The sequence below is a fragment of the Euwallacea fornicatus genome, chromosome 10 (genome assembly GCF_040115645.1).
Source record: "Euwallacea fornicatus isolate EFF26 chromosome 10, ASM4011564v1, whole genome shotgun sequence".
In the NCBI taxonomy this organism is placed as follows: domain Eukaryota; kingdom Metazoa; phylum Arthropoda; class Insecta; order Coleoptera; family Curculionidae; genus Euwallacea; species Euwallacea fornicatus.
Genome location: NC_089550.1, coordinates 2,859,218 through 2,871,233, shown reverse-complemented (window position 1 = coordinate 2,871,233; position 12,016 = coordinate 2,859,218). Strand labels below are relative to the sequence as shown.

The 12,016-nt window shown below is 36.7% G+C and overlaps 1 protein-coding gene across 1 annotated transcript in view; it reads right to left on the bottom strand.

Annotated features, from left to right (window-relative positions):
- Positions 1 to 240: 240 nt before the first annotated feature.
- The window catches only part of qsm (Zona pelucida superfamily protein qsm), a 29,038-nt gene continuing 17,262 nt past the window's right edge, over positions 241 to 12,016 (bottom strand). The window contains exons 2-7 of the mRNA XM_066286557.1: positions 10,017 to 10,228; positions 8,828 to 8,982; positions 7,030 to 7,260; positions 3,574 to 3,721; positions 1,361 to 1,581; positions 241 to 1,085 (exon numbers count right to left, since the gene is read on the bottom strand). Coding sequence (XP_066142654.1) covers positions 926 to 1,085; positions 1,361 to 1,581; positions 3,574 to 3,721; positions 7,030 to 7,260; positions 8,828 to 8,982; positions 10,017 to 10,228 — 1,127 coding nt within the window. The 3' untranslated portion in view covers positions 241 to 925. The remainder of the gene's footprint in view (positions 1,086 to 1,360; positions 1,582 to 3,573; positions 3,722 to 7,029; positions 7,261 to 8,827; positions 8,983 to 10,016; positions 10,229 to 12,016) is intronic.

Here is a 12,016-nt window from a genome sequence, read left to right as displayed (position 1 = left end):
TCAACCCACTACATCATGAGCCCTCTTTATCGCACGCACATAAAGCTTTAAATGCACATACTGTGGAACATGATAAAGTAATTATCGTCCTTATTAGTCGAAACTGCTCGGTGCCTAGATCTGCCTGCCTAGCTTATGATAAAGTGGTGAGGGTGTGTACTCCAGGGGTGAGTACGGCAGAATTGTAATAATTTCAGTAAATAAGGTTCAGTTTAGAAGTTGTGAAAGTTAAACACTGACTTGTTGTTAAAAAAATGTATTAATGGTATTTAAAATTAGGTCGACTAGTCTTTACGTGTGTGTATTTTTAAGTCAACACAATATTAATTTTTGCAAGTTACTTAACAACGTTTTCTTTTTCAAGTTATTATATTAGCTTAATAGCTACTAGTAAATTAAACTGGCAGTTTAAACAGTATAGGAATACATTAGAGAAGCATATAACATAAAAGAAAAATCGTAAAGGATAATAATAGTAATAGTGGCAAATTTGGGAAGTGACAGATGGTACTGAAATATAGTTATTTACAGGGTCTAATGTTTTTATACGCGATCAAAGAGCACTTCTGCGTTTCACCCAGTATACATTATTATCACAGACGTATATACAAAAAAAAATAAATACATAAACTTGAATATGTACATTGATTGTGGCTGCCCGTGTAATTCTAACAATTTTGCATGCCTGTCGAAAAATTTTAAGTACTCCCAAAGAATCCCAATGAAATTTAAAACTTTTGCAAAATTTGCTATCCAGGCGGTTTAAACGATTAACCGTTCCGGGCACGTGTATATCACAACATGCAAAACACACCCCCGGAACTGGGAAAATTTTTCCCTTTTCGTTGCCATCCCTTCATATTAAAAGCTAAATTCGTCGGCATTTAACAGTAAATTTGGGAAGTAATTTTTACACATAAAAAAATTAAAGTAAAATGTTTCTAAATACCAATAAAATCAGTAAAAATGGGCTTAGCGGATTGAAAGCGGAGGAGGCGGAAGCTTCACCTACTATTGCAGTGTATTTTTGTTCTTCTTTGATATCGCGAATCAGGTGCGGTTCCCCGTTGATGTTCTTGTATAATCTAGAGTTGTTTAAAAAAATATGATGATGAGTAAAAATGTGTCGTACATGGAATGTGTAAAGTTTTATGGTGAATTCAATTCGATATCTGATCTAATGAATTCCATGTGCACACAACTTTTCAATTATTTATGTATAAATTAGTATTATTTCCATGTAAGGAGTAAAGGGCAGAAGAAGAAACAAGCTTTAATAAGAATAAGCGTAGCGAATAGCCCGCAAACCAAATTTGTTGTCTTCCGAATAGAAAGTTTTTCATAAAAAAGGGAAACTCACCGAACTTCGTCAGTTTTCTGGTCGCCAACGATTAACTTTTTGTTATTATACATCTTAGTTTGGTTTTTCACCGCTTCCTCAAAGTTTTCGCCATCGTCGTCGTAGTTCACCTTTATGAAAGACGTGATGGTCACCTCGAAGATTTTATTAGGGTCCGAGGGCATGGTGGATATTGCCCTTTTCCTACGCCCGTACCCTATGGAGCCGTCACTGCATTCTACCTGAAAATCTCTCATTCCTACAACTCGAGCCCTCAATCGGCATATAAATATTTTTGATTTCTTACAAATACATTAGTAAATACGCCCTCATAAGGCTGCTCGTTATCTTTTGTTATGTGAGTTATATGTTTTTTTTTGTGTGCAATAATAGTCTGAGAAATAAAAAATCTTCCTGATAAAGGTTGAATTATACGCGTGCTCATAAATGTGAGGGTGCGAGAATGATAAATGGAACGAACGAGGCGTGTTTTATAAGCAGGTTGTGGTGTGGGTGATAGACCTAACTTAATATAAGGGCGAAAACAAATTACAATAGACATTGTGGCCCAAAAGGGCTCTGTGGGTGGTGTAAAGCATTGTTCCTCCGATCGGGAAATATGGTATCAGAACAATGAGAAAACGTCATTGTGCATGTGCTTCGTCTGTATACAAATAGGATATGTTGTATAAATTTGATTCCACTATTGGCACACACGCTGCCATTGACTATCAGATAAAATCACACCAAAAACATGTCACAAAAACCAGATGTTTGTCTCAAACAGGTGAATTGAGTGTTTGCTAAACGCCATTAGCGAGTGAAGTATGCACGTAATAGGCCTCATAATTTAACTAAAAGAAAGCCCATGAAATACTCGTAGTAGTACTTTAGCGCCGATTTCGATCTATTTTACAATGCCTCTATCTACAATATTGAAATTTTATACAAAGATTATTACAGAAAATTACAGCAAATAGATTTTTATAATTTTAGTGCATACGCGCTTTTCATTAAAGAGAAAGTCATCAAAGTATTGTTAACCGACAAACTCAATAACTCATTAATTTTGCATCTGCATGATAAGGTGAATTAACAAACAAAAGGGTTTTTCTTCTACCAAATAATTAAAGTCTTAAATAACTAACAGTCATTGAATATGCTGTTTCAACGAGTTGCGCAGCTTTCACAACGTATTTGCGCGAATTCGGCATTAACGGATTAGATAGGGTAATATTTCACTTTGCACCTGAATATTGAACAATCGACGTTTTTGCCTATTTTGAATTTGTTTTGTCGTATTTCGCAAGCATTTGTGTAGATTCGCGAAAATTTATTGCGTGTTAAATAAATAATAGAAAAAAGCGGTTTGCATGTATTTTATATGGAAATTTTGTAAGTGAAAAGTTCTCTGCGACCATAAAATTTTCGACAATCTAAAAAAAATCCCTATTCTCTTAGAAATGGCAACACAGCCATATTATTTCTTTCCAGTATCCCGTGACTCATACGGAATCTCGCCAGCTGCCAAAATCAGAACAATGTTGCCAGATTTTAGACATTTTCTTTAAATACGTAGGAAATATTGACGAGTCGATAGTTTAACTATAACTTGAGAATTCGCGATCAGTTGTGGCTTTTTTTGCAATCTTAGAGTTAATTCCATGGGGGAACACAAATATTGACGTGTGTAGCCGAGCACACGAAACGGTAATTTTCCGACGTAAACAGTGTGGGTTGGGTAAGGATTTTCTCCCGCAGGCGTTGTTCTAAATTAGCCCGAAACACCTGTTAAATCGCCGGGAGAAAATGCTATGCGCAGTCAGGAAGTACGCGTCTCGTCACGTACTAGGGGTCAAGTAGGAGATATTGGCTATCAAATATTCATAGTGGAACGTGTGAAATAAGGCGAGCTGTGTTCGTGTTTCGCTTAGATCGAATAGAAGCAGGGAATTCGAAATTTGGCTCTAAAACGAAAACACTCATAAATTCGTTTCAAAACTGAACGAAAATAAGATTTTGAAAGCTTAATGCTAAAGATAAAAATAATTTAACTCCATCAATGGGTATGATGATGAAATTTTCATGTCGCAATCTGTGCTAGTTTTAATCCCTTTAACAAACTAAAAATCACTACTTTCCTTTCGGCGCAATCAATGAAACGTCAACGTCAAGGAGGATATACCAACTCAAATTAAAAATGGTTTTATAATAAGTACTTATGTGATACTTACCCCTTGACACTTATCCAGACAGACATTCACGGTTCCTTTAAATTGCACATAAGTAGACTCCGGGAATTTGAAAGCCCGGAATTTGGCAACTAAATTATCGCCATCGATGGTATTGAAGTTTTCGAAGAGATAAGGATCAGCTGAGCATCTGAAAAAAAAAACACAAAATATACATGAACAAAATTTGTAAGATGAAAAAATTGTTAAAAACTACTGTTCACCAGTTTGTCAAAAACTGCGACAGATGTTTCTTGATGGATTGGAATTTATACGATATTACGGAAATGAGGGAAATGAAATTAATCCACCCAAAGACGAACTCATTCAAACACTCGGAAACAGATTTAACAAACACGTAATTAAGTAAATTTTTGTCCACATTGTGTGGATCTCTGAGTGAATGGACATCGTATTCGCAACTCAAAGCCTGCTCCACCTTCTTGTCCAGTACATCCCTGGTTAATTATTCATTAAGCAGTGAAAAAAGACCAATCCTCTTTCGAAACAAATAAAACTTTGTGTAGGAAGTGGTGGCGCTCGGCCGAAGGCAAAGATGTAAAAGTCCGGCAAAGAGAATATCGACCGAGTTGCCATGAATTTTAAATCATTTCGCCGTTTTACCGTTGATTTATATTTCATTACAAACAACGTCTAAGTACTTGACGTTGTTTTTCTGCCCGATAAAGTCCAGTCTTGACGTTGATTTACAACCCAGTTCGGGGCTTCCCCGTAAATTATCGAATTTTTGCCTCCTTGAGTCGCTTTGACAGCCAACAGTGAAATATATCCGGTTTTATGTCACGTATGCGGACTTCAAAAATGACTTTTCAGAGCAGAATTCAGTTTTCTGCTTGAATCATCATCTTCATCAGAGAACAATAAAATATAAAACGTATTGAAAATTGTCTTAGAACTCGAAACGATCCTATTTTGCTTCATAAGCAGTATAGTTTCTCCGAATTAAGCTCGCTTCAGAAAGCAAATATTATTAGGCCAAAGATTTATCCGGCCGCTAAAACCGGTCTGGGATTATAACTGTGGTGTTTCCACGTTCCCCCTCCGTTGGACTCTATCCAAAGTTGGCACTTTCGCGGGCCAAAGAAGCCGGAATAACAGCTAAATTCTCCTAGAGCGGGAACCGAGACAGAAACTTTGCGTCCGTGTAATTCCGCGGAATGCAATATAAATTACGATTCATAGAGTATATTCTCTATTTACGGATTTTGTGTCAGAGGGGCCGGAATAATAGAGTGCCGCTGTACGAAATGCCGCCTCTGCTTTCGGTTTCTGCCTTTTTGAATCGCACCGGATGCCGGCCTGTTTCCTGATGCGAGAAACTCGCGGAATTAGACTTGCACGAGCCGGGCGATACTAATTTATTATGCAATCTCTTATAGTGCAGATAACGGTTCTATGCGAGCAGATGTGGGTTGCGAGTTTTCGAATATTTATTGTCTAAAACAAAATATACTCAGAAACTTTAAAGGCTCATACAGCATGACGTCAACTTGATGTAAACAAATGACCAATAACCGGCAAATCTTTGCGTTTTGATTCGAACCACCATTGTACACTTTCAAAGAGAGTGAGATGCCTAGTGGACCAACTTAAAACATCATAAGTCTAGTAATTATGACACAAAATGCCATTTTAATTCGAATTTTATCACGATATTTTATGTCATCTCACGTTGCTAGTTCTTTCTTTTAGTCAGCAAAAATCTGTTGGAGCCTTTGCGGTTTTTTGCATAAAGCAAGCAAAAAATATGCTGTTTCAACAAATCAGTTCATTCCTTATGACGGTTCATTTTTTTCCTGGGCGAATCATCGAATTTATTAGATTTTGTGCTGGAGACGGTAATTCGTTTGGGGGACACTTTCCCTTCTTATATCTGAGCATACAGAATGACGTCTTACGGTTATGTGGCAGTTGTAGTCTGTTTCGGAAGTAACAGAGAATTCAGCCATCTTGATAACAAAAGCCGTCAAGTAGAGTGACACGTGATGTGTAGTCTGTCATTAATTGGTGAAAGTAATTAATATCAAGGCTTCTAAAATAAAGCCTTGATATAAGGAAAATTTTAAAAAGATGTTTTTTTTTGTATACTAAACTTAAAAATTAAAGGATTGGAAGGAACATTTTCGGTGATTTTAAGTGTTTTGTTTCTGAGATTTCCATTGGCGAAATTGACCTTTTCAGTTCGAGGTAAAAGCTTACGCTTAAAGGCTTTAGGGTAGTTTATAGCAACCCTTCTCAAATGTTAAACTTAATATTCGGCGGCGTCAGAAACTTCCCTGTTACAGCTAGAGTAAACAATTAAACTTTGAGAGAAAGGAAGAAGTTTCAATAAACGCTTTCATAAATAAAAATACAGCAATGGAATTTATGATAAGTAAGTTCGAAATTCCTCGAAGATTCTCAAAGAGAAAAAGAGAAAATTTTTATTCTTCGCTGTTGCATTCAAAAATTACTCATCGGACAAAAAGGCATCCCAGATCATTCATTACTATAGTATATTAAAGTACAGAGGCTATAGTAGGATCACCTCTGTGGAGTGGTGGCAAAATTTAGTAATTCCTATTATTATATTCAAGCTAAAGTACCACCCGAAAGGATAGTTGGACAGATTCCAAAGGGAAAAACATGGAGATAAATAGGGGCTAACGTCAGTTCCAAAATCCTCATGGCTTTTTCCACTAAAGAGGAAATATCCAAACGTTATTCTCACACAGTCCTAGACATATCTGCGTATTTTCATGTGATAATTTATTTCTCAGCATGGAAAACTACATTAAGAACACATCTTACGTGTTTGCGGCCCTCAGGCAGAAAAATTGAACCATTCTTTTAACCCAGTGAACAACATCGATCAAAATACTGAATTAGCTCCCATAAAAAATATTAAAGCGGCCGAAGAAGAGCTGAAAAATTCGGCACATTCATCAATTTCACCTGTTAAAACTCCATTATAAAAGTCAAAAGTGTCACGTTTAGTATTTTGATAGGGTGGATGAAGGCAGGTACATGGATAGAATTTTTATTGGGCCAAGTTTTTGTATAAAAATTTATGTTCGCTGAATTTTTATCCAAGAGAGAAGAATATCTATCACGCCCTCTTCCTTCCATTAACCCGAAACGACAAAGGTCATTTGTGCGAATTCTTGGAATCGATTTCTCCCCAAAAATACACTCTCGTATTCAATTAACAACTCACATCTGAAATTTATTATCGCCCATTAGTTGTTTGCGGCTCTATCTGATGGGAAACGAACTTTTTCTGATCCGAGAAGGATCATTAATTATCGTTTTGACGGCGCAAATATCAACTTTCCTTATTAATCACAATCGACGCCATTCGAACAAGAATTTTTTGCATTTTCATTGCACAATCATTAAATTAAATTCACCATTATGTCACGAACGTTATGTTTTTCGCGTCACAATAGCTAGACTTACCCGTTGTAAATAATAGTTTCCTCCTGGGATTTAGTATCAGAAACTTTCATGTGGGTGACTAAGAGTCCGTAAGTTGAAGTTGATTCTGAATCCAAAGAAATCTCCATTTGCAGAGGAGTCCCGGGAGAGACGTTCAGTTCTCCAGTGACCAATTTGCCGGCTTGGCGTACTCCTACTGAAATGTTCGGCTGAGGCGCCATGAAGATCAAACTTGTTGTAGTTTCGAGGTCTCTAAAACGTAATTATGATTCATCATATTGTTAAGAAAGTTGTCAGGATACTGTTGACGAAACGATGAATGTAAAAAAATTGGAAGTACATTTATCGTAATCTTCAGGTTTACAAACATAATAAATGTTATTCATCATATCATTGAAAGGATTAGTGGGCGTTTTTAGTGCAGTGAATTTAACTGTTCTCAATTTAATTATTAGATATTACATTTCGAAAATTTCTTCTTTTTGATTTATTCACATTAGATTTATGATAATTCAAAAGGTGCAGAGTTTCAAATAAAACCGACAGTAATTTTCCAATACGAAAGCTGCAAAGCACAAATGGCATCGTCAAATTTCCAATTTGCTTTATAGAACAACTTCTGCGTTGAAACAAGCCCAATGCCGCCATTAAACAAACACAGAGTTACGGCGACAAAATTATATAGAAATACATTTCCCGGGGTCTTTCCATTTTTAAAAGTTATCTGAGGACGACGTAAAGTGTCTAGTTTAAAAATTATGCCCCATTGTTTTAGCTTTCAGGCACTATGGCAGAGACGTATTAGCGATTTGTATTTTTTTCCGAATAGAGAATGGTCCGAAATAATGGGTTTTTGCCGCAGAGCGATCGGGGAATTGGGATTCTAGAAACTGGAAGAAGATTTGAGCTGACGATCTAAGCATCGATCACAGGGTAATCGATTTGATTGATAGGCTTTGCCTTAGAATAACAAAACATTTGCGATTTAAATCAATCCATTTGTGATTCTCTATTACGTCAAGAAGAAGAAATTCCTACATAGAGTATTTTTCTTCGGGATTTTCATTCAATTTTCTCAACTTGTATTAGTTCCAAACTTGTCTTAGAATTAAAAACTTATTTTACTGTGGGTTCTTTCATTTAAAGCAAATGCTGTTTAAATTCGCTGCCCGACGTTGAATCTTAATGTCGACCGGAAAAAGGAAAACTTTAGACGATTTTCGTTGACTTAAAAGCGCTCTCGCGCAATTCTTTGCAAAGTGGGTTAATTTTAATTGCCTTAAAAGTTTTGATATATTAGGTTGTCGCCCTAGGTTCGATCTCGAGAAAATATCAAGTTAATGTAAGAAATCGAAACGGAAAATGTGTTGTCTTGATAATGCATTAGGTAATATAGAGAGACGTCATTAGTACCTGAGGAATAGCATCTGCGAAAGTCGTTATTCTGTGATATTTTGATTTATCGCCATCAGCCAGAAAAGGCATTGACATTTTATTGTTACACGTTGTCGAACTCGGTTCTGTTTACCTCTGTAAAATAATAAAAATAATGATACTCAGCGGAAAATATGTTTTTTAAAAGGCTTTCCAAGGCATATACTGTGACGTCACTTCTAGGTGCGAAAAATCACAGATGACAAAAAAGTTGTGTTTGTTCCGTGATATTTTGAGCCGACGCTATCACAGAGGAAAGGAAAACCTTGTCCTGTAAAGTGATTAACGTCATCATGTGCAGTGGCAGTCTCCTCAGTCTCCACCATTAAATTTAAAAATTTGAAATATTGCAATTTTCCGTCTGTGTATTTTCCATCATACTTACATCGGTTCTTCGAATCCAGGTGGAAAAACTTGTCTCTTGTGAATGACGCGGTCCTTCTCGACGGAACATTTTACGTGTAGCATATCCCTGGTGCCCTGTCCAGCATCCGATTCCATATTTTCCACGACGAGGGTTTGATAATATATTTTCCTGCCCTGCAAAACAAGCGGGGACAATTTAGAGGCGATGACACGTCCACGGGACGAACCTAAACCGTTTTTCGATAAAATATCGTGTTTCCGAAAACCTACATGATAAATACAAGCGGCACGTTTTTGCATTTCGTGCGAGACGTAGGTTGAGCAATGACAATTTATCTGCCTCGCTGTAAATATAAACAAATTTTTAAGACCGTTATCTGGCAATGTAATTCATTTAGGGAGGACCCTGATAACCCTTCGACTTTTCAGCCGCGTCACTTGCTGACGCGTTGACGAGGGTCCAAGAATAGGTCGTAACGTCGAGTAGCAGCTGTAAAGCGAATTTATCACGTAAAACAGAAAAGGAATTATGTTATATATTACATACGAACGACCTTTGTGATTTCACCGAAAAAGAAACATCTCAATCTGAGGAAAACAAATGGAAAAACAGATCTCGTTTAGCAAAAAGCTACGAGCATAGATGATGGTGCCATTGATTCTAATTGAGAGCAAAGAGACTTCAAAAAAATTATCATTCGTCATTCTGTCCAGAAATGTCCTTACAAATTGTTGACATATTGGCGAACGATTTGCTCCATAAGCAAAAACTTTAATTTTGATTTTTTCCTGTTTTTTTTTTTTTTACTTTAACTGAGTCCATAACAAGCAGTGACACACTATGCAAAATATATCTTTAATTTCATAATTAACGTTATAAAAATTTTCCACAAAGGAAAAAGTACTATGATGTATTATGACTAAGCAAATCACAATTGTATGGTTCTACAAAACCTGAAATTTTCAATTTTATATTTAAAAAAAATTAGAGGCGTACTACGTGGGAGTGGAATCGATTCAAAGAAAACCAGGAACGTTTTCATTTTTTAATGTGAATAATTTGTTTCAGCGAGAAGATGTCTGCAGCAGATATCTGTAAATACGTTCATTTTTTGTTTAACGAGAAGCATGGAGTGAAAGGGATATTAAAATTTTTCAATCAATCAAGTCATTTACAAAGCACAAATTTCGCTCTGAAAAAATCTTACCGTCTGCTTATTGATAACACGTGTAACCGCACATCTGTAGACATCATTAAGGTCCATTTCTAATACAGCCATCTTCCCATCAGAGGCTGTGTGAGGCCTGCAAGCAGGGTCCGGATAGTCCCGTAGCCCTTGAATATAAATCGTCTTCGTGTTGTCCTTAAGGGGGATTTCCACTCGCATCTGGTCCCGGGTGCAGCGGACCTCCGGATCCACTGAAAAGAGTCGTTAAAATAACACCCACATATTTCTGCATATAAGCATAAAATCCAAATGGGTCATATTCCACTCCAAAGGACGCAAAGTGCGGTGTCTCAGTGCATTTTCCAGCAAGTTGACTCGATCGTATCCTTATAATGAGGCACAAGATGTGCACTCTATAAATTTTTGATCGAGGTGACGCTAATGAAGTGGCAATATCGATTTTATAGGTTACTGAGCCATACACATTTTGATGTTACTATAGAGGTGGTCGTTTGGCCTGATCGAATTTCTTACCGGCTTCCTGTTTTGCGATGATATTGCCAGATTTTCTAACAAGTTTCCATCATATTTATCCATTAAGTGTCTACTTAAATCAATGTTTCAGATTAAATAATGCGGGGACAAAATAATCGTACACTGGGGGTTGTTGAGTAGCGAATAAAAAGATTTCCTTACAACGTAGAAATTCTCATAGAGAAATATCATTTAACTTTTGTCGAGGAACACATCTATAACTTCTTGACAAAAATTGTTATGTATCTTCTGTACAAGGCCCGTCCCTACCATGAGCATTACTTAAAATTTGAGGTTCCATAGGTTTTTCATGTGATTTAAAAATTAAGAGTCGGCTTTCGACCAAGCAAAGTCGAGTCAAAGAGAATTAAACAATTTGCAGTCATATGTTTTATTAACAAATTTTAGACTTTAACGTCGTGGTTTGCACAACAATGCCCCGATCCTTTTATACGTGGTTTACAGTTGTTTTTGCGGCGTGGGCACCATCTGAATCCGTAAACGGGCGGCCCACACGCCTACGTGGAAGGCCGATTTGTCATTGGAACCCATTTTTTTCGTCAAGTAGAACCCAGCAGGCCATATTTGGTAGGGCCGAACCGTTTGATGGCCGTAAAACTGATGAATCATTATGGATAATCAGGAAAGTGTGCAACATTGTTCAATGAACCTTTGACAAAGTTTCTGTTTTGGAAATTACTCCAGTATTTTGTCAAGAAATTATATAACGCAGATAGATGGTGTGTTCTAGGCGTTTTTTCATGCATTTAAAAATATTTTAGAGGGCCAACAGTCCGTAAACTACAACGTATGAAACGGATTGTTAAAAATCCAAAACAATGGCCTCAACTTCCTTCGTAAATTACCATCTGCACTGCGGTTACGATAAATTAATTAACAAGAGGATGAAAAACGTCTAACAATTAAAGCGATACGGCTCATATGCTGGTACTTAGGTGCAAGAATCATTGTTTGTTTATTAAAGGCTTGATTTATACGCATTAGCTTGAATTACTTCTTGGGGCTAATTACTGCTTTGTTTCAATGTTCCCCCTCGTAAGGAAACTTCTAATTTCATCGTCTCGCAGATTTGAAAAATTAAAATGTCGAGCAAATAAGTTTCCGCCCGAGTTGCGAGTGAAATCCCATTTAAAACTCCCTCAGTTTGCCAAAAGACCAAGAGATCAGTAAATATTACTCCTTGGAAAAATCGTGGGAGAGCCAATTCTCAGTCGGGGTGGTTTAATTTTAAATTCATGGAAATTGTTGGTGGGACTTCTTTTTTAAGCTCCGTGATTTTGTTTTAGGTTTGAATTTTAAAAGGCAAGGCACAAGAGGGATTTTAAATAGGGTTAACATCCCGTTTTTGAACTTGAACAAAGGTTATTAAATATTTAAAACACAGCAATTGGATTTCACCACTTTGTCAAGAAACTTGTTAAGACCGTAAACCGATTTGTTGGAACAAACTAGAAAAACCGGGTCATTCCAGAATACCGAACACT